The 23,773-nt window shown below is 31.1% G+C and overlaps 3 protein-coding genes across 5 annotated transcripts in view; all 3 read right to left on the bottom strand.

Annotated features, from left to right (window-relative positions):
• LOC140057831 (uncharacterized) overlaps nt 1-6,503 on the bottom strand; it is a 60,711-nt gene extending 54,208 nt beyond the window's left edge. Inside the window, exon 1 of the mRNA XM_072103587.1 lies at nt 6,487-6,503. The gene's annotated coding sequence lies outside the window, so the exon portion shown is untranslated. The remainder of the gene's footprint in view (nt 1-6,486) is intronic.
• On the bottom strand, nt 576-6,670 carry LOC140057829 (transmembrane protein 143-like). Its single transcript, XM_072103583.1, has 5 exons — nt 6,528-6,670; nt 5,771-6,100; nt 5,198-5,392; nt 3,102-3,747; nt 576-2,619 (listed from the first exon to the last, which is right to left on the bottom strand). The coding sequence occupies exons 1-5, from the start codon at nt 6,603-6,605 to the stop codon at nt 2,306-2,308; spliced, it is 1,563 nt and encodes a 520-aa protein (XP_071959684.1). The 5' UTR covers nt 6,606-6,670; the 3' UTR covers nt 576-2,305.
• A 2,100-nt stretch (nt 6,671-8,770) lies between these two features.
• Nucleotides 8,771-23,773, bottom strand: part of LOC140056187 (enhancer of filamentation 1-like) — a 51,423-nt gene continuing 36,420 nt past the window's right edge. For 2 of the 3 annotated variants that reach the window (XM_072101481.1, XM_072101482.1), the window contains 2 exons: nt 18,645-18,875; nt 8,771-11,609 (listed from right to left, as the gene is read on the bottom strand). In XM_072101481.1, coding sequence (XP_071957582.1) covers nt 9,615-11,609; nt 18,645-18,875 — 2,226 coding nt within the window. In that variant the 3' untranslated portion in view covers nt 8,771-9,614. Of the gene's footprint in view, nt 11,610-18,644; nt 18,876-19,180; nt 19,303-23,773 lie in introns of those variants that run through there. The other variant, XM_072101480.1, reaches the window with a different exon arrangement.

Genomic DNA, 23,773 nt, shown 5'->3' with positions numbered 1-23,773 from the left:
TAAAACAGATGTGTACAGTAGGCCTACCATCAAATTGTACAGTGCATATAAAATTCTGTATAAGAAATAAAGTGTAAAAAAAACCATATCTGATACTGTAACAGAGCCAAATGTTTGAAATGCAAGCATTTAAAATTTATTAAACTAAATGATGTACATTTACCCTAGTACAGATCATAAGACAGGTTTTTTTTTAAAAACAAGACCAGTGATTGGTCAATATTATTTACATACCTTGTACATCATTTTCTACAGTCTTTGGTCCTCCATTAACAAAACTATCTTGAAAACTTCATCACAATGATGCCTATATACATATATATATCCAAGTAAATTATAATCCACAGTGAAATACATAGCAATTATCTCAAAATGTTCTATCAATATATCCAAACAAGTTATACAGTAATTATAAATCCAAACTAGAATTCAGAGCAGGACACTTTTAGTACAGTGGCTTGTTTACCTTTGAAAACACAAGTGAACAAAAGGCAGAATTACCCAACTGTACAACACCAAGATGCAAATGAGATGCCAATGTCTTATATAACACCATGCACCTAAATTAAACAAACAAATACCATTTATTGTAATTTCCACTTTTAATGTTGTGTTTACAATAGTTTCATTTTCAGATCACTGCCAGATTGCAATTTTCAATATTTATATAATAAACATTTGATAACAACAAGGCAAATAAAAATAGAATTGATAAAGATAAATTTGAAAATTATGATTTTAATGAAATACACACATCTACAAATCACTGCTTTTTAAAAAACATTTTGAAAAATGTTATGCTGGTGAATAATGTTTTATTATAATGCATTAACCATTAAGGGCGTAGGCGCGGCGCAATTGAGTTGACCAATGATAAGCGACAGGTCATCACTTGTGATTGGTCAAGTCCATTACATCGTTGTGTTGCGTCACTAGTGGGAACCACGCATTAATGACGACCAACTAAACAGAACAAAGCAAATTTACAGTTTGTCTTTAAAACATTTTATTTCATTATGCTTATGAATTGTAAACAATTCTTTAAACTGTTTCAAAACAAACCTGAAAGTATAAACTGTAAATGAATTAAATATGAACACATTTACTACGTTTATTTTTGTCCACGCCATTATCTTTCCATTAATTCATTCAGAAATAAAATATGTAATTTCAATTTCTAATCTTATTTATTGTGTTTTAAATTGTGGAATTATATGACAATCTCTTAGGGCGTAAATTTAATTAATAGAATATTTTACCTGAAATATAAAATACATTTAATATACTGTACCATGTATGATGTGGAAATTCACACTTTCTGGCAGCTGATATTTGAATATGCCCTGCTAGCAGGGAAATAGTCTGTTTTATATTACCCTTGCATAAAATATATATGCAGGGACAGATAAAAAAGGATTTAAATGCAGCATATTGTTTTGCATTCACTGAAGATGCATATTATTTTGCAGTTTTACTACCAACAATGCAGAGCCAGCCAACAAGCACGCTTGATAAGGACAATGCCTGCGCAGAATACAGAATTTAAACTTGACGAGAATCTCAGAATTCCAGAACTGCAATATTTAGAAACTAATAAGTAATATGCACTAAATAATTTATTAGAATAAATACAACAATATTAAGTTAGTATTTTTGTAGGTCTAATTGAAAAAAAGATTAGGGTTGTTTGTAAGAGTTGGGCATTTAACTACCAAGTGCCCAGTATGATTTAGACTTGGCAAACAGCTTGGGCAACTGTTTCAAACAGTATATAGATTATATACTGTTTGAAAAGTAATACATGTATAGCTAGTGCACTATAGATAAATAGGGTTCATAGAACATACACCATTGAAAAATTAGAGGTCTTGAAACAACATCTTCATTGTACAGAAAGTATACAGTAAATTAGACTGTGCACTAAACAAGTAGTGAGTGGCACACTATTTGAAAATTAGTGCCATAAAACAGACATACTGTGTGCAATATTTTAAAAATATTGCTTGTATAGGAATCTGTGTAATTCAATTTTTTTAATGAGTAATTTTTGTAAGAGGGAAATATTGATTTTACAAACCACTCCAATATAATGCGAAATTGCCCTTATTTGGCGTAAACAATGTGATCCTTTCTAACTATTTGTAGTAAATCTTATGAACCACAATTCAATATAGTTAATTATATTATAATATATAAACTATATATATATATATTATAGTATAATATGGTTGATATTGCATTCCTCCTTTAAAACAATTTAATCTGTGTCTTTTTAAATCTATAGTCTGTTGGTTATGCTATAACCTCATTTCCATCCATGCTTTTTCTGTTTTCTATCTTTTAATTTATAACTTGTCTCTTCTTCAAAGTACACCTTATCATAGTCTTCTTCTAAATCAGACTCCTTAGCTCGCTCAAGAATTGATACATGTTTCCTAGGGAGACTCAAGAGGGCAGCATCTAATGGCACCACTGCAAGACTATCGTCACTATCAACCATTATGCCAAAGTCCTGCAGAAGGTTGGTGGCACTCTTACTGTCAAAGCGGATGTTGCCTGCTGTTTTACTTTTTACCCAAGATTCAATTTTGTGTTCCAAATCTGATGATGATAATCCACCTAAAATTGAAAATGTTATTTACTATTAAAATCATTTTTATTATTTATATATGTTGTTAACAAGAATATTTTGTATGTATATTTTTTTATTATTATAATTGATATAACTGTCATAAAAAATCATAAAATATATTGTAAATTCAGCTAAAAAGTATGCTGTATTCTAGAAAGATCCTGTTTATTAAAATTAAATTAATTAAAATGTTAGAATATTGAACAAAATATTTAGTTTTATGTGTATTTTTTTAGAACACACTTTTATATACTATAATTCTCAGAAATGGCAGCTTCTTGTATTAATTTTTAAAATCATGACAGTGATTTTTCGATTCCAAAACACGCCTCTTGAATATGTAGCTATTGTGACCAAAAATCATTCTGCGCATGCTTATGTTCCTAAGTGTGCACAGAACGACTTTCCTACTTGATAGCTGTGTAGTCTGGTGGTGTGTTTTAAAATCACTATGGTAAATAATACTTACCTATTACTGATAATGCATTGCTGGTTGAAAGGGTTTCACTTGTTAGAGTTGAAGAATTTCTTTGAGTTAGAAGAAATGCATAAACTAAAAGCACCTCTTTCAACGCTTCATCTTCTGCCCGATCAACAAGAAGCGTCAACAACCCACGATTATTAGCAATGTTCTTGTAATACAACATGTGCGACAACTTAACCATGTAACGTGTGCGCCGGTTCTTATAGCTGTTAAATGCGTTCAATGCTAGAAGTCCAGTTACAGAGGCTGCTATCAAAGTCCACTGTACTTTTAAATCGGCGAGGTAGCTGACGCTTTTTACAAAGATGCTTAGACTACCGATGCTTATCATGGTGGCAAGAATTCCTTGATCTAATTTGGTCATTTGAATCTTGCCATCTGGCAGAAGCTGTTCCAGGGCTGTCACTGGAACCTCTTTGAACATTTTCAACATCAGTGTTGGAGAGTTCTTTGTTCTGACGGCAACGACCACTCTTTTAAAATATTCAATTGGATTTGGTGGTGTTCGCTTCGAAATTCTGTAGAAAGCACTTGATGCCAATCTGTTGTACCAAGGTTTGTTGATGACTGGTGTGCCTTTGCCCAGAGCCCAGTACTTAAGCACATCATAGTTTTTTGTGTCTACGCTAACCTGAAAGTAATCATGTACAAAATATTAGGTAACCAAAAAGTTCATTTAATTCACCACAAAAGTGCGAAAGTATAATACATATTTGCTCAATATACCAAAAATAAAAATATTGTTGATTTGTTTTATTCTCTTTCCATATGTAATACATATGCAATAAAATTAACCCAATTAACCCCATGTGGGATTCAATATTTTAATACTTATTTTGCCATCCACTGTCAGACCTGTTAAAATGTTACTGCAAGTTTCGTTGCATTATTGAACAAATGGTTACTTAGTAACAGACAAAATACAGTAGGTTGATTAAAAATTCAATGTCATAATGTTTCAAGTAGGACATCTGTTGTCATGACAACAATATGTATAGCTTCAAGTTTTTTTGTTTTGGTCACGATAAAATTATCTTTTGCTATTTTGTATGGAGCACCACTAGAAAAGATTTTAATAATCATCTACTGATCATCAGGTTTCTACTCAATATCATGTTTATTGAATATGTTAAGAAATGAATATGTATGTGTTAAGAAATGAATATGTATGAATGTGTTAAGAAATGAATATGTATGAATGTGTTAAGAAATGAATATGTATGAATGTGTTAAGAAATGAATATGTATGAATGTGTTAAGAAATGAATATGTATGAATGTGTTAAGAAATGAATATGTATGAATGTGTTAAGAAATGAATATGTATGAATGTGTTAAGAAATGAATATGTATGAATGTGTTAAGAAATGAATTTGTTTGAATTGAGTTAAGAAATGAATATGTATGAATGTGTTAAGAAATGAATATGTATGAATGAGTTAAGAAATGAATATGTATGAATGTGTTAAGAAATGAATATGTATGAATGAGTTAAGAAATGAATATGTATGAATGTGTTAAGAAATGAATATGTATGAATGTGTTAAGAAATGAATATGTATGAATGTGTTAAGAAATGAGTATGTATGAATGTGTTAAGAAATGAATTTGTTTGAATTGTGTTAAGAAATGAATATGTATGAATGAGTTAAGAAATGAATATGTAAGAATGTGTTAAGAAATATGTATGAATGTGTTAAGAAATGAATTTGTTTGAATGTGTTAAGAAATGAGTATGTATGAATGTGTTAAGATATGAATATGTATGAATGTGTTAAGAAATGAATTTGTTTGAATTGTGTTAAGAAATGAATAATTATGTATGAATGTGTTAGAAAATGAATATGTATGAATATGTTAAGAAATGATTATGTTATGAAAATTCATTATGAAATTTAGTAATAAAGAAAAAAAGAAGTTTATTGAATACAAGGGTTAGGCTCAACTTACTCACTCATCTTGGATGTTGTTTGGGGGAAAGTATGTTTATTGGTGGGGAAAGTATGTTTATTGGTTGGGCAGCTCAACTTGAAGGCAACAAATAAAAAACTATTGATATTATCATAAACCAGTTATACTCACCATGACGCCTTCACCAGCAGCGTGAATTGCAAGAGCCTCATCAACCTGATGTTTTGGAAGCTCATGGAAGTTTGCCTTTTCCATCACTAAAGAAAGTTTTTGAAGGAGCCAAAACTCGCTGTCCATTCTCTCCTGCCTAGTGACTGGTCGACTTGAGATGGTATCTTTATCTGGGTTTAGAGGATCAAATAATGACTGAAAAAAAAATAAAAAAGTAGTAGAATTTTAGTGCAAATATTTCAATGACATAAAACTATTAAACAATGCTACAAAATTTAAGCTTTTCAAAAAACAAACTATGCAAATACACGATTAATTTTCCTGTATACATATAATATTGTTTATAGGTTTGCATGGCAAATAAAACACTAGTAACGCTAGGTTCGCGTTATCACCAGGTGTTTCCATAAGGAAGTAAAGTATGGTGGAGACTGTCTCAACATTTCGGCTGATAAGCTAGAACCGTCTTCTGGAGATTGGTAAGTGAAGATGAGTACTTCTTTATATTTGCATTGTTAATTGTAAACAGAAATACAAACACAGATTATTCTGCCAAAAGGATAAGTTTCAAACCTTTAACTCTGATAGTGTGCTATGGTATTGGTTGACAATTGCATTGTCAAGAGACACTGCAAATTCTTCAAACCTTTTCCTCTCATCATCATCCAAAAAATTATCCTCTTGAATAAGTTGTCGTACTAGGCTCCTTCTTGACATTGGTATGAACTTCTCACGAAAATCCTGCACTGGTGGTAGCCTAGATGCTGCTTCTTGTTCTGTAGTAGACACTGGCTTGGCATCACTGTCAACACTGGTGGTGGATGGTGCTGATGTTGTGGAGCATAGCCGAACAATGTGATGTCCCTTTTTATAAGATGTTACTGCATTTTGACAAATCTGATTCTGAAATAGAAACCTTTTTTTGATCTATTGCAAAGAGTGCAGTGCAGCAAAGCATGAACAGAAATACAGCTGTAACCCAACAGAGTAAACACAGTGAACATGAGGTTAAGTTACTTTAAAATCCATAGTTCTTGTTGGACAAATTACTTTTAGTTTTAGTTTTAAATTTATTTCTAAATAACCAACCTGCTACTACTAGGCCTAGCCTAGCTAATAAACTCAATTAACCTCCTGGCCTAGCTGTAGAGTCTAACTAGGTAAGGTGGCAGTTACAGTAGTTCTGCCTCCTCTCTACTAGAAGCCTAGGGCCTAGGCTAGGCTAGTAGGCTAGACTAATTAGTAGGCTAGCTTGCAGCAGCCGGCCTCTATACTATATATAGCCTAGCCTAGGCCTAGGCCTAGCTAGCTAGGGCCTAGGCAATCTTACCTGTTTAAAGTTAAAAAATGAAAATCTGGAAACTTGCAGGAAGTTAATAGATTCTGTTAACAATAATTTAGCAGCCATATTTTGTTTAAAAGCCGATGTTTTTTAGCTAATTTCTGTGTGTGATGGGAAATCTGCATTTACTATTTCCGCATACTTGGAGGTTTTTTGCCGGCCGGCACGTCCGGGTCAAATTTAACCCACATGTCCGAAAGTCATGTCGAGGAGTAGAATTGAAATATAGATGGCGCTAGATAGGTTCTTCTGGAAAGACGCCACCAAGATGTAAAAAAAGTTTTTGGGGCTTTTTTTGTTTTCAGATTTGATATTACTTTAGAATAGAACTATATACAGTATCCCAGTACTTTAGAAATTCTCGTATGAAAGTGTACTTAATAATAATATATTGTTATCCTGACAAAAAACTTCTTTTAATACATTTTGTTGTTGAATATTCCATTTTAATCACATACATAGTTTATATTGATTCATCATTCAAGGGAGGCGTTTATTCAGGGGAGGCGAATAAACGTAATCAAATAAATAATCTCTAAAAAAAAAATGAAACAAAATTAATATCAGAAAGTGATAAAATAGTAAAAATGTTATCAAAATGCTTGGTAAATTGTAACCATGTCAATCAATGAATTTTTCTATATAAATAGAAATGTGTTGTAATACAATATTGTGTATATGCATGTGGCAGAAAATAATAAATAGAACAGAATTAGTCAAATTGGTTTTTAGTTCAATTTTTTCATTTATAAAGTGAAAACATTCTTTTTTTAACTTTCATTAAACTAGAAAAGGCCTTTTCAAAATGTGATTTTATTAATCTTCATTTTTTATGTTTTGATGTTGAAAGTAAACCAATGATAGCATAAGATAACCTTTTCACCAGTAACATGCTCATAAAAATAGCCTCTAGCAAATTGTGACAGCTTTTGTCTATATAGGTCTGGATGTTGAAGACTATAAATAAAAGAGCGATGCTGTTTGTTTACATATTCAAAAATTAATTCTTGAAAGTTAATACCGCCAATGGGTCCATTAATAAAATGTAGGTTCGGGTGAACTGATCATATCTAAGTTTGTAAATCCTTCTCACGCCAAGCTGTTATCGCAAAAATGTGAAGAACTATAGTATAAAAAAACATGATTTGACTTGATGGCTACTAGCCCACCTGCCAGTTGACCGAACTGCTGTATACTATATTAGGATTTCCTACCACTGTATTTATTATTATGTTCATTGTTCAATTCAAATACATTTTAGAATACATAAAAACTGTAATGATGACTCTGATCTCATTCTTCTAAACTGGAAATTAAGAAATATAATGTTAAACCTAGTCTACTCTAGCAAACAATGAAGTTGACAAACTTTGGTAAATTGAAGAAAACTAGTTTAAAACTGGCCTACACTAGAAAAGTTTGCCAGTGTAGGTCAGTTGACAAACTTTGGTATAATTAGAGAAAACTAGTTTAAAATTGGTCTAACTAGAAAAGTTTGCCAGTGTAGGTCAGTTGACAAACTTTGATATAATTAGAGAAAACTAGTTTAAAACTGGTCTAACTAGAAAAGTTTGCCAGTGTAGATCAGTTGACAAACTTTGGTTAATTGAAGAAAACTAGTTTAAACTGGTATAACTAGAAAAGTTTGCCAGTGTAGGTCAGTTGACAAACTTTGGTATTCAAGTTTAAAAATGATCTACACTAAAAAAAACATTGGTTTGCAAACTGAGAAAATTTTGCCCAAGAAAGTTTTGGCAGTGTAGACCAGTTGACAACATGGTAAACTGGAAAAAAACAGTTTACAACTGGTTGACACTGGCAAACTTAAACATTTTTGTTGCTGAACTCCAAAGTTTGCTTAAGATTGCAAACTAAAGTTTACCAGTTAAAAACTAGTTTCTTTAGTTTACCGAAAGTTTGTCAACTGGTGTACACTGACTGTCTAGGCTTTTAATGGTAGCTTAGATTGCTAATCTTGTTTGGAAACTGTGAGTTTATCATTGTTTTGAGAAGATTGTAAAGCACTTACAAGTATTTATATTTGACTTGCTGCTTTCACCAAAACTTTAGCAATCTAATTTGTCAAACCAAACTTTTACAAACTAGTTTTTTGCAGTTTGTTAAGTTTGTCAGCTATACTAGAAAACTGTCATTTCCAAATTCAGAGCCTGATTGAAGTTTTGGACAATAAATCTAAATTAAAGAAAAAACAAACACAAAATTCATTCATCCAAAAAGTGAACTTGATCGAAAGTTTATTCAGCAACTTAAAAGCTAGAAACATGAGATTTAACATGAATATATGAGTAGATATTTAGCTATTATTGAATACATTAATTATTATCTAGCAACCTGTGTAGAACATATTTAACTCTATTTTTAAGCGATTTAATTTTGTGGAACTAATGTTAACATAATGTAGTACTGCAATTAATTTGCATACGGTTTAACACCCTTCTTTATATCCCAAATAGCATCTACAATTTTTCACAGAGTATCCCCAATTTCCTGCTTAGTTTTCATTTCATTTTACCCTCATTGTCATAGCCCCCTCTATATTATTCTGCGTAATACTTGTTTAGATATTTTTTTATTTCAAAAAACTTCTATAAAGCTATTCCTGCTTGCCCACTTATTGTTTCCAACTAAATTTTTAATCTGAAAAATGTTTTTTTAAAACTTTCATAACAAAACATACTTTGAATTTTAAAGAAAATTTGTCTTTATTATAATTATCATCAAACAACAAAATTCAGAATGTTTTAACAGTTGAATTGGAATATAACATAACTACATTAGATATTATTTGTACCAAAATGGTTTCAAGTACCACAGTATTTTGCTTTAAATCTGAAAATGTTTTTTAACAATTGTTGCTAAATTATATTATTTTTTCTAATATAACAATTAATAAAATGTACAAATTCTGATTGAAAACAGGTTTATAAATGTACATAAAATTTATTAATCAAAATGTATGCCCTTTTAGCAATACTCTAAATTTCGCAAGGTAAATGTTATGTATCTATTTTACATACCGGTACAGTACAGGAGTACAGATTGCTTGGTGTCTAATTATTTATTATTTAAACAGAATAAAATACTAGATTTTAATTGGTTGGCTGCAGCTTCGATCTCCGTCATTTTGTCTACCATATCTTGTAAAGGTTGCACGGCTGGAAACTGTAATGCAGCGGTTTTTGTTGCAGTCACTCCTGTATTTAAACATTCGCACATTAAATCGCTGCAGTGAATAATTTTATTGCGTAGTTCAATACTTTGAACATTATGATGCAGTGTGTCGCCAATAAACACCATTTTATGTCCTGTTAAAATTACATGCTTGCTGTGAGCAACAAAAATCTTTGGTGGGAGATGTTCTTCAATACATGTGAAAAACAGCGCGGTCGCATTGCTAAGTTCTAACGAATGTGCTTCAACTTCATTGCGATAGTAACTTAAAATCTCCAAATCGTGTTGCGACACTGTGAGTGGTTGTTTCTCAGGTATGATCATCTTATTGTAAGGTGCTGTTTTCGGACTCAAGGGTGGTGGTATATCTGGTAGAGGGCGCACTTTTGACACATCTCTACTATTGGGTGAGTATTCCTTTTCTGCCGTCACCCAATTAGTGTTACTTGGTGTTTCTGGAAGCGGTCTTGCTGCGGAGGTCGCTGACCTTTTGAATATCTGTGCAGAGTATGTGCTAATGACCGACGCAAATCTCGTTAATTGATCATGAATACTTCTGGATGTAAACACAAAATTATCTAATTCATCTGCATTATTTATTGCCTGTAATTTCAAAAGTTTGTTAATGTCCCATCCTTGTTCGTCAAGAGCAATTCCAAGATTATATAATGTGGCGTGTAAGTCTAGTAATGGTTGAAATTCTAAGTTAATTTTCTTCTTGATTTCTGGAAGAGAAGCTGCATTTGACAATGCACCATTACCAAAGTTAACAATGTCTTTCATAGCGACACGCACTTGTTCGGAAGCACTGCGAATTTCCTGTAATCGTATCGATAGTACTTCGCGAGTTCTCCAAGTACTACTCACATAGCTTAAGAAATTTGCAGTGCAACCCTCTAACGTTTGCTGCTTTTGTATAAACAAGTCCATAGCAGCATCACGATCCAAGTTCAAATGACCGTGATTTACGTCGTCAAGGTCGTTTACGGATTTTGATAATCGTGTTGATATGTTGTTCAATGGTACATGGGAATCTAATTCGTTAACAGAGTGTCTTTGACTTGGGTGAGTAAGACTACCGGGTTTGTCCTTGGTTACTTGAGGGGGTACGTCATAAACGGAATCTTGATGACCGTTTAGTTTCATCATTCGAAACTTGTCAACGACTGGTGTGTCGTAATTGTCCTGAATAACTCGACTTGGTGGAGGTGTGTCATACAAACTCTCTGGGTAATGACTAGGAGGAGTATCATACAAATCAGAATTTTCCTGCTCTGGCATAATCCGTGATGGTGGCGTGTCATATATCTCGCTTGGACCTCCATTAGATGATATTGATGTATTATTGATGTTGTGTAATGTAAGACCATGAGAGGGTGGTGTATCATATGTGTCGTCTGGCTCATTTCCTTGTGGTGCCTTGTACACAGTCACCTTTGTCTGCTTTGCCAAACCATCGCAAATATCGTTAGATGTATTCTTATAGCTGTTTAGAACCATAGCATTTCTATGAGGCACAGGAAAATCATAAGTCATTTCAATCAAATTGGGAGCATTCACAGTCATAGGATTCCCCTTTTTTGCAAAACTTTTCGGCACATCGTAGAGCTCGTCGTTATGAGCAGCCTGAGGTCTTGGTACATCATACTCTTCAAATCCACTGTTTTCAGTAGTAGGAGTCAGACATTTCTTAGCAGGTGGAGGAACATCATAATCTGGATTAGCAATTTCAAGTTTTTGTCGGTTTCCTGTTGGTAGCGTGTCATACGCAGATACCAATGATGGTGGTGATGAGTGACCAGCAGGTCTGGGATTTGGTGGCACATCGTAATCAGATTGTACATGAGCTGATGGTTTTGTGTAATTTGGTGTAACAACCTACAAGACAAATAAGAAACAAAGTACAAGTTAATAAATTAATAAAGAAAAAGGAACATAAAATGTTATATTTCCACAATCTACATAAATAAAAGTCCACCTAATAAATAAATAGTAATAGAGTATACCAAAAAATATATATAAAAAGAATAATCATTATAAAATAAGTTTAAATAATTATATGCCTAGAAATACCAAACATGTTATCATTGGGCTTTCTTATAATTTTACATGTTTTTGTTTTTTTTCTAACTGTACTTTTGTACTTTATACATTCTTTATACTATGAACAATAAAAAAAAACAGGTAAAATTCAAAGTAAATAACAACAAACAGAAGCTATTGAAATTCTATGGTAGTTTCTGTTGTAATGAGTGTACAAAACTTATTCAAGGTTGGTGGCACATACAGTGAACAATAGTAGGAAATCAATGATTTCCAAACAAGAAAGTTCAAGACCACATTAGTTATACTGTACATAAACATTTATTTATAGTAGCATTCTTTAAAATAATTTAATTTAATAATTTTAAATTTTATAATTATTTCCATCAAATTTTTTCCACATTAATCTATTCATTTCTGTGTGAGTATGTCATCACAAAAAAAAAGCATACACTCATTAAAGCATCAAAAAGGTACAGTAACTCTGTCCCTTTGTTAAACTCACACATGACAATATAATCAAATCACAAAGTACAGTAAACGATACACTTGCACACGAAAATGTTATCACATTTAAAAAAAGGATCTCTGTGTCCCTTTAATAATTCACTCACAGTCACACACATCATAAAGTAACTCTGTCCCTTTAATAGTACAATCACACACATCATAAAGTAACTCTGTCCCTTTAGTTTAATAAATAATAGTACACTCACATGCCCTTTAATGACACCACTTCAATTATTCTATTGTATATTAACTGAATCATTTCCTGTTAATTATCTAAGGTTGAGGAACACCATACCCCATGGTAGTTCCTCACACTAGAATCCACACGCTTTTCTGCCCCGATGGGGCCTAATGTAACTTTGTGACTATTTATAAATCATAGGCTATAATCATGTATCCTGTGGCATGTCAGTTCCACAGGCTCCACCATTAAATCATAATATAGCAATAATGTTTCATAAGTTATAACTGGTGATACTGATGTTTAAATATACCATACACTACAGAGAGTAAAGTATAAATTAATAATATAAATAATATCCTAATTTTTCCAAATTTCATATCCAGTGTCCCCAGCCCCACATCCCCAAAACTAAATTAATTTAATACAAGGGGGATTCAGTTGTAGGGAGGGGGTACAGTAGTGTAAGTATTGTGTATGTAATGTTAATTAATTAATACATTCATTCAAAATACAGTCCATAAAGTTCAACCATCAAATTTGAATTCAATTACTGTACACAAGATGCATGGGTTTAGGCAGCTCTATTTACATTTACAATTTCTGTGCTCAAAAAAGGTATCGCCAGCCCTTCCTACAATAACTCATCATGAGCAAAAGAGGTAGCTGAATTGCTAAGATATCAATAATAAATTTATAATTTGCTGTTGCGGCAAACGACAAGGAAAAGTAAACTCTTTCTTTTACCAATAATTAGTTGCTAAATCAGTTTTCAAGGTTTGATAATAAAAGAAAACGAATCACGTATTCTACCATACTACAGGTACCACTAATCTCACTTCCGGTACCTATAACCTATTAGTACCTATAAAGGCCTATCAATATCCTAAATTAATGTATATAAACCACATTGAAACCAATACTTCCACTACAGTATAATCACATTGCTAAATCATCACCAAATTTCAAACCACAAAAATAGGCTATTTTTGAATGCATGTACTGTATGTACTGTGTCATGCAGTAACACAAATTTAAAACGTTTCTAATACTAGGATTTGATATTTGTTATTTTTTTGTTACCCATTGCATTGCCTTTTTCCCCAGTAATTTTACGAGAGTTACAATACTGTTGGTAAGAAAACAAAGTTTAATTCCTGTCAATGCAGATGGTCACTGTAATAAAATAGTTTTATCTGTACGATTTAGAATAGGTTTAAATGTATTAGTTATTAATTAGGTTAATTGTTCAACATATTATTTTAATTAAAATCTGACCCATGAGATTACAGAAAAAAATCGGCTAAGATTTCTAGTAAGTAATTGGTATGTACAGTATCCTTTAATTATTATTTTTACAAAGATCTATAATATATTAACACCCTTTTAACCATGTACCTTTATCATGTCATAATTTGACAACTATAAGTATACAGTAATATGCTGTCCCCTATAAAGGGTTTCAAAATGAATTATGGCATTACAATTTATAAAGATAATAAATAATATGACAATAAGTCTATATAATTGTTAACAGTTTTTGTTTATACTGTTTTAGAAATACTGTAAACATAAATCCCTAAATACTTATAGCCCACCAAAGAGACATGCTGGAATGAGAACAATTCCTAAATTCTACCAACGTATGATAGCTCTATGTACTTGGATAGAGTACTCGGCGAGTGAGTGGCCGAGCGGTTAAGACAGTGGAACCGTAATTACGTAGCCATAACATCGGCAAGGGTTCGAGGCTCACTTGCTCCATGGTTCTGGTGATAGAACGAGTCTTCTCGGATAAGGACTATAAACCGTAGGTCCAGTGTACACATAGCTCATGCGCACTTTAAAGCACCTAGTACATCTTTCGAGACGAGTAGGGGGTTACCCCGGTGTACTAGTCCACACAAACACAGCCACTGTCACACACAGCCACTGTGCAAATTGGGACTGGACCGTTTTAGAGGTGTTTACCACCTGTTGGTCCAGATCCTTCACTAACTGAGTTAGTGAGAAGTCGAATAAATAAATAATCTTTGATGAATTTCTAATACACTTTACAAACTACATCTCTTAGTCTTAGTCTTGGGGCTGGTTTCTGCTGCTGGGAACTGCCGAACATCCGTTTTTTTATCAACCGCAATTTGCGCTGATAAAAAAAATGCGTTGTGAGTAGTCGTTGACAAAAAATGTTCAATGGACAAGATGCTGGCTAAAGTATAAGGTCAATCAAAATAATCATTATATTGCATTTTGAACTAGTTTTATTAAAAAAGTATAAAGATTGGATGGATTGAAAAAATGTTGTTATTGCGCCCTGCAGAAACAGCCATTTTTGTTTTTGGGGGTTTTATATTAAAAAACCATTAATACTACAGTAGATACAAACTCTTACAAAATAAAGATTTAACAATCTAATCATAACAATGTTTATTCTGGTCTAGGAGCGGCAGGAAGTTTGAACTGTTTTTTTCATTTTTTCATGGTTTGTCTTTGTTTTGAATTCTAAGAGTCTTCGCACTTTCCTGTGGTATTTATCTAACCATTGTCTGGTAGTAGGGGTGTGTCTTCTTCCCATTATACTATATTACTGTACATCCATACTAATAATAATTAATAACAATTAAAGTTCCTTAATGTTTTTATGTGTATGTTAGTAACAATTTTTTTGTTTGAATATTTATAAGCATATTTTCAATAATTAATAATGAAACAATGTAAATTTCTTAATTTAATTTCAAATATTAAAGCATCTTTAAACTTTATCATGTTTGCTACGTAATAAACATTCTTTACTATTATATTTTATTAATCGTAATTTTTAAAGATATTTTGTGTCCTTTTTCCCATAGACAGACTGCATTTATTTATGAAATTACCGGTACAGTAGTACTAGTAGTAACGTCATGTTGTTATGATTTAAAAGGTGAATAAGCCATAAATTGAGTAGGTGAATGACATTTATGTTTCCAAGAGATTAAAAAAAGTTACTACAACCCATAAATGGAATACATTTACTGTATGTACTATGTTGTAAATTAAAACTTCTTAGATGTTCAAATGATCAAATGTTCAAAAAACATTTATTTGTTCAACAATGGCATTATACAGTATAATATATAGATGGTGTACATAAATGAAAACATTAGTAATAAGCCATCATTTGGGTCTTCTCTAGAAGAAATCAAGTTTCTTGTCTTGAGAAAGACCCCAGAAACAATACACATACATTTAAACTAATACAATTTACTACATAAAATAATAAATAAAAACAAAAACGATGAAATAAAAATAGATACTTTCAGTGTATTACAATCATAATAATATTAAAATTAGTATAAAGAAATAAGATATTTTTAAAAATTTTTACGAAAAGTATAAAGAGATTTAAAATGCTTTAGTTTGTCATCAAGATCATTCCAGATTCACGGTCCTGAAACAGAAATAAAATATTCCGAAATTTTCAGTCTAAAAGGAGGTACATTAAGATGCTGAAATTTATTGTCGATACGTAAATTGTACTTGTGTTATTTTGTATGATGACTTAATAGATTAGACATTGTCACAGGGAGTTTGGTATTAAAGAATTGAAAAATAAAGGAAGCAATTTGTTTTGTAAAAAGAGATAAAGTAGAGTATAAAACATTTATAATATTTACAGTAGTGAAAAGCCTATACAGTATGTACTCCTGTAGGTCTCATGACTATTCATTAACCTTATACAGTAGTAAGGGCCTAGCTACTGTAGATCATATTTGCAAAGACCTATGAATTTAGTTTTAACAACTTAAAATAAAGTCACTGCAATAAACAGTATATTATTATCCACAAAAAAAAACCCAAAATCATTTTGACATGGTCCTCAATATACTCTAGGTCAAATATCAGAAGATTGTCAATGTAGCCTATAGCTGTAGCTGCTATAGATTTCAAAACATACATTAATAATCTGGCATTGGCTTGCCCAACACAAGTTTCTCTTGGTTTTTTCTTTTGATTTTACTTTTTGGGATCTTGCCACTTTCAAACCTCAAAGAAATATATTACCATTTTTTAGGACACTTCTTTCTTTTCCAGTCTGTTTTAATTTCATAAAATATTTGTAAATTAAAAGAAATGTTCTTTAATTTTTATTATTATTTTGTTTTGAAAGAAATAAATGCCAATGTGTAAGAATCGACATCTTCAATCTTGGAAGCAGTACAGTACAAATGAAGCAAAATCATGGTGTTTTCATGAACTGGTAAAATATTGACGTGACGCAATCCTGGACGTGTGAATGATGTGTTTGTTTACCTTGTTTAAACTTTTGATTCCTTTTTGATTTTTTTTTATAATGCAACAATATATTTTATGTTCAATTTATTTATATAATGAGCATTGTCATTAATAAGCCAAATGACTCGAGGTAAAAAAATAAAAAAAATACAAATTACAATAAAACAATTCAAAGAAAACCAAAATATTGATACATTTCTTATATCCTTTTAAACTTTTAAAGCAAACAATACAAATACATTAATTAACACCTTTGACACATAAACCTTCAAACCAAACAATTATTTAACTATTAAACAGATTACCTTGTAAATAATACCTTTAGTTTTTGACTTGTTAAATACAAAAGGAAATCCTCTTTGTACAGATATGGTACAGTAACAATCAATAGAATTGTGTATTTACTATTAAGTACTGTATGAATGTTTATTTAAAGTAAATATTTAGGTGACATACTAATAAAAGTTCTTGAACAAACAAAACACTTAGTAAATCCTTTGAATTGCCAATTGTTTAAGAAAATACTGTATTTATTTTATTGTTTCATTTTCAAATGTAGGTTTAGTTCTTGGACAAATGTCATTGTGAAGGCAAAAGTACATTAATACAGTACTGTCATACTGCACAATGTGGTATTAAACCCTACTATCAATGGTTATGAACTTATTATATAACAATATTTAAACTTAAAATGTTAAAATGTTTTTAAAACAACCAAATTTTTTTTATACTTTCATTTATTGTCAGACTAAAGTAGTGAAGCTTGAAATTGCAATAGTACATAAGTCATCCAGAATTATTAAATTTATTTATCAGAGCAAATGAAGAAAGCTATCTACTGACGTACTATCTGAAGAATGGATTTTCTCACATTTCTATAAATATCTGACTTTAGAATTGGTTTTTTCTACAAGTATCTCTTTCTCAATGCATTTAAATCTCCAACTTTCTTAAGTTCTAGATACAGAATTTTTAAAACTCCTCTAAAGGGTAATATTGAATTGAAAGTAGAGAAGAACCACCATACCAAGAGTGAATAAGAAATTGTGGTAAATCAATACTCGGAATATTACCACCAATCTTACAAAATTAAACAAATCTCCACAAGGTAGATTTCTTCACTTTATCCTTTTATGATCCTATTACTAATTATATAGATTTTCAGTTCATCAAAAAGTGAAAGTAACGAAACATTAGCCCACTGGCTCAAGGTCTAGTCTGTGAATCATGAAATACCAAGTGGTTCAATTTCAATATTTACGAGATGGATAGGTGGACACGCCCATGCATGAGGAGCTCTAAGTTCCATAAATTAAATCATTCCCACCTGTTCATATTTAAGAATTTATCCTCAACACACCTAATAATTTTCCCACAGAGACCTGCGATTTTAAGCATAATAGATTTTAAATTTATAGTAATACCAATGTAATCAGAAAATCAGAAAAATGTTAAGTAAAATATAATCTTGCTTTATTGATTGCAAATACATATTTGATCGTTGTGAGTATTGAACTTATAATTTGTGGAAGAGAAGAGATGATCATTTAATGCCTGGCTAAATTAGTGTACAGTATTATTTCAACTATAAAATAACTTAATACATTGCTATTTATACTACTGTATAGTATAACCTGCAATTGCATAATAAACTAATGAACTGTACAATATGTACTACAGTACTGTAGTTCAAAAAATAATGTGGAATTCAACCTGTGAAATATGGTACAGTGAATTATTTCGTAATCTAGTACAGTACAAATAATTAATATGCAAATTAGATAATATAACTATAGCGAAAGTAATTTTTTGTCAGAGAGGTATTGGTCATTTTTTTTGCCAGTACAGTACATTTAAGAAAATGGGCAAAAATCCAACTTAAATATGCAAATTATTAGTATTACCTTTCTAGGACTGCCAGCAAATCGGCTACCAGAACCATTATCGTAAACTCCTGGAATAATCTGCAGCCTGTTTCCTGGGGCTATGCCTTGACGACCATTTAATGAACAAAGCCACCATCCCTCAAGACCACCAGTGTTTTGTTCGATCACAATGATTCTGTCGCCTTTCTTAAAAGCAAGTTCATCCGGAGCCTCAGATTTATTGTCATACAAGGCTTTAGCCAAAGCATGCTGTAAGATATAAAAAATATTTTGTTATTAATAAATCTCCAATTACTGTATTTATAGTTTTTAAGCAAATAAAAAGAATATTTTAGTAAAATACCTGCACTATAGTATAATATAAAGTAACAAATTCAATGTACATTATGTTATGTTACATTATTTATTTTATTTTAAGAACATTGAAGAGTTTATTGAACATGAAAAATAAAGACACAGTAACATGATTTATGGCCATACCCTCAAATATAAAGGTACACTGTACACAAAGCAAACTATTATCATCAGCTAAAAATTAAATAAATATATTTTACCTTAGAATTATTACACTCATCTACAACCATATTTAAACTATCCTTTGTGTAAATAATGGACATAATTCCTATCACCAACAGCTATACATCCCATACAACAAATACCTGAATGCCAAGTGAGTCAGATAATCTTATACCAAAGTACTTATACTCTCAACTGTCAATATACACCTACGTATTTCTAACTCTATCACCCATTTCCGGTATACAGGATTTCCTCTTTGGATTCACCATCCAGACAAGGATACTCCACACAAGCAATGGAATTTGTAGACTTTATACATATTCATATTTAGACACTTATAAACACAACCTTATTGGGCTAAACATAAATACCTCATTAATTATTCATTAGTTTCTTGGAAAAGATGACCTTTGATAAGGTTATCAAAGCAAGGTAAACTGTGATGTCAAAGGAAGCTTTATGAATATTTATACCTTTAATGAAAACAACTTTAGAAACTTTATACTAACTTTTGCTATGGACCTCCTACAAGGTCCTAGGATAATATGAGGTAGTGATGTCACACATAGGTCAGGAATAACCACATAGGTAACTATGACAACAGCATACAGTAGGAAGTATATTGTTGACCATTCTATATACTAGACTAGGTCCATACAACAATGGACAATTATTAATTATAATTTCTTTATGTGTGGTTAATTAAATAAAACCTTTTTCTTTCTTCTCAAATTCATGTATTAAATACTAATCATATCACTTTATGAATATTTAATTATATACCAACACTTGTACCAACATTTATCTACGGCACATTCCTTTTGCCAGGACTACTGTATATGTTTAGTAGACATTAAACTTTTAATAATATTTCATGGGGCTTGCTATGTTAATAATAATTCATTTTTTCAACATTCCAAATAAACAATAGACCACCACATTCTAGCAAAAAAAAAATTAACATTCCTCATATGAGTGACAAATATTATAAACATGGCCTCATGTTTCCGTCGATGACATCACAGGCCATTTTTTAACATTGTTCAATGTGCCTAGACATCAGTACATACTGTACTGTATAACGTAAACTGATCTCCACAGTCACAACAAAACACCACCCCCTGTGCATACATCATCACACACTGAGCCTATAATTGTATCAGACACAGTCAATCTAATTTTGGACGCAAAATAAACATTTTGTCAACTTTGCTGAAAATGTATTTTTACTAAAATATATTTAATAAAAAGTTTGTGGTTTAGTTGTCCAGGTGCTTGACCTTGAATTAAACAGTCCTATGTCCAATCCACTCTTAAATCCCAGGATGTTTCTGATTAGTCCTTTTGAAAAATTGTTTTCAACATATTGATAATAGGCATACTGGTTGGTACCACAAGGTGAGTCACTTTCTAATATAAAGTTAAATTAATTTTTGACCTACATTTTATGTTTTAAATATTATTTTATTTGCACAAAAATAAACAAAAAACAACAAAGATGATTCCACCGCACTGTTCCCTGCAATGTACAGTAAGGAGCAAGGCCCGTCTGGAAAGTACTGTATTTATTTTATTTTTATTTATTGTACATCCAACAGTGTAAAACACCAATTACACGATGAAAATATACATATACTGTATAAATAAGAACTACAGTATATAACAATTAGATTCATATTTAAACATTAATAAAATACTGTAATTTAAAATTATTTAAAATTATCTAACCAACTTATGTATCAGACAATTAAATTTAGAAAAACTACAATAAAAAATGTCTAATTCACAATAATCAACTAATTACACAAACTATTATATAAGCAGATGACTGACAGTCTACAGTCTACGAAAAATCCCATTTTTACAAACATTAACACGCGAGAATTGTACATTTATTCACAAGTGCCATACTGTATGTACAATGCACTTACAGGTTCAAGAAATGGTTTAGAACTTATTAATTGCAATGATTTCTCTGTTAATGTACAAAGTATGATATAGTATAATTCGGACTGCTGTCAAGTCCATGAGTCAGTGTCCTTGAACTAGTCAATAAAGCCTCACTTGTAGTACTTTTACTGTGGATAAGTACAGTACACCCACTGTTCCACCACAAAACATAAAATCCCATCCAAAAATAAGCATAAAACTCCAAAAATAACACAAAACGACAATATAAAATGAATGACTTATAATTAAGCCCACCTACATTGGAGACAATTTTTGAAAGGAAAGATGGACCAATGAATTCAGTGGGTCAATGTCAGCATATCTTGAAAATATAAAATGCTTTGTTTATTAAATGTTTAATAAAGCACCAAAAACATGCTGCTGCGACAGAAAACCGGTTCTTTGAATCTCGTCAGTAAAAAAAATTTTGCACAATTTGCATAGAATTATTATAAATCAACTATAATATTCTAAAAGCCTGGTGTGTAGCCTGCGAATTTGATAATACTAGGCCAACACTATCCTCTTCCCATATGAAGCCCAGCTAAAGTCAAACTACATCAGCCATTTTTAAAAAGTTTTATAAACAGTGCCAAAATCACTTTTTGGAGTGAGCTTGTAATGAATGAATACGAATCTACACAAGATATACAGAAAACAATACAATTATATGATTGTAATTTACAGGCGAAAACATCTAGAATGGTTAGCATTTTTTATGTGTCCCTTGGTAACAATTTGGAACAGAAGAAATAAACAATTTATTAAAAACAAAAGAATTTAAACACAAAAAGTAATTATTGACAAAGATTCCGTAATGTTATTTTGCTTATTGCAAAATATTCAATTTGTTTTTAAGCCGATAGGAAATCTCAAAGAATTACTATCCGCCTCGTAAATAATCACTGCCCCCTAAAGTAATATCAGTATCTGAGTCATTCAAAATTTAGTAATTTGCACAATTTAGTCTGTTTTAAACGAACATCAACCTTTTTTATTTGATCAAATTTACAATAGCCTAAAGGGATAGTAATTCGCCAGACACATAAATATTGAAAGAACTCAACCTTAATGTGTATTCGCCAATAATGTATAAAATGATGCAATTTAAAGTAACATTAATGTTTGTAATGTTTAAACCTTTCAACCAAGTTCTACAGTAAACTACAACAAGTAGTCTCTTGTATAAGATTCAAGATTCAAGAAATTTTATTTGTCCATAAAAATGGAAATTCACTTTGCTTGGTAGATTAAAACAACAATATTGCAACAATTTAAAAACGTGCAGTATTATAACAGTATAAATCAACTATAAAATTCCAAAAGCCTGGTGTGTAGCCTGCAAATTTGATAATACTAGGCTAGGCCAAATTTAATATAATTTACAATAACAACCGTTATCCACTTACTTTTTAATAAGTAAGTTTTTGTTTACCCAAATTTAGTTAACAGTCCTATCAAAAACAAATAACGGCAATTGTCGTCATTAACAAATATTTAAAACACTTTGTTTTTTAATATGCCATTTTAATTTCACATAATAAATTATAATAAAATATAATGTAATAAAATAGATAATAAAATAGATAATAAAATAGGATAAGAAAAAAATCTAAATCTAAAATATAGGACAAACACGATTTAATTACATTACACACACAAAAAGCTGACCCTGGCTTTGAATAAATTGGGTTGGTTGGGCTTGGGCAACATAACAATTTAGACCCAATTTATTTACGTACTACTGTACATTCACCTCTCTATTCAACCAGTTTTACGTACTAGTACAAAAGCAGTTCTACAATGACGTCAATTTATAGAGATTTCTATAAAGTAAATATTTGATTGACATATGGTATGATGTAAGTCAAACATAACACAGTGTCATGACCAGCACATATGATATTCATTTCAAGACATTATTTTATTGGGTTATTATATGATCTTCAAATTATGACAGGTGTAAGCTGTCTACACTATCAAACTACAGTATTTGTAGTGTAGACAGAGCCTTAGTTTGTAAACAAATGTAATGCCAGTCAAACAGTGTTAAATGTGTTACAGACCATCATTACAAATCATACAAATTTCAATTCAATTTTAATATATCTACATCATTTACAGAGTATATGCAGAAAATATCTGTACCGAAGAGAGAAGGAATAAATAAAACATGCCATTGACATCAACCATTCCATTTATTGTCATTGCTGATGAAAACAAATTGATTAATTAATAAATCTGATCAATAAAGTAATTTCTAAACTGTTTCCAATCTAACAGAGGGAATACAAACTTTGACCAAACTGTTGAAAGTATTTTGAGAATTTGTTGGTTGTTAAAAACATTTTCATTTTGTAAAAAATAAAATGTTAAAGTAGATAAATTGTAGATCAGTTTCATGTTGCATGGTTTAATTAGGGAGAAAGAAGCCACAGCAAATATTTGTGTCATGTGTGTTAGACCTCCCCAAGGCACATTACTGTACGCCTAGTAAACCAAGGAATGATATTGCGATGTATAGAAAAACAATCACCAATCACCAAAGTAAGTTTGAAGATGAAGGCTTTGTAAGTTTCATCAAATGAAATACCGTAATGTGAGATGATGACACACCCATTAAGAATGATACCGGTAGGAAATGTTCTATTCTCTTTAATGTTGCGAAACATCCAATG

This window comes from Antedon mediterranea, chromosome 8, assembly GCF_964355755.1.
Source record: "Antedon mediterranea chromosome 8, ecAntMedi1.1, whole genome shotgun sequence".
Lineage (NCBI taxonomy): Eukaryota > Metazoa > Echinodermata > Crinoidea > Comatulida > Antedonidae > Antedon > Antedon mediterranea.
The sequence above is the reverse complement of the archived record's forward strand: the minus strand, read 5'-3'. Positions and strand labels throughout refer to the sequence as shown.

Excerpts from the sequence above, each read along its gene's own strand:
- LOC140057829 (XM_072103583.1), bottom strand. The coding sequence starts at position 6,605 with ATGGCTGCTAAATTATTGTTAACAGAATCTATTAACTTCCTGCAAGTT. Across the intron at positions 5,393-5,770 it reads GCACACTATCAGAGTTAAAG|TCATTATTTGATCCTCTAAA; the intron begins GTTTGAAACTTA and ends TTTTTTTTTCAG. Across the intron at positions 2,620-3,101 it reads CAATGCATTATCAGTAATAG|GTGGATTATCATCATCAGAT; the intron begins GTAAGTATTATT and ends TTTCAATTTTAG.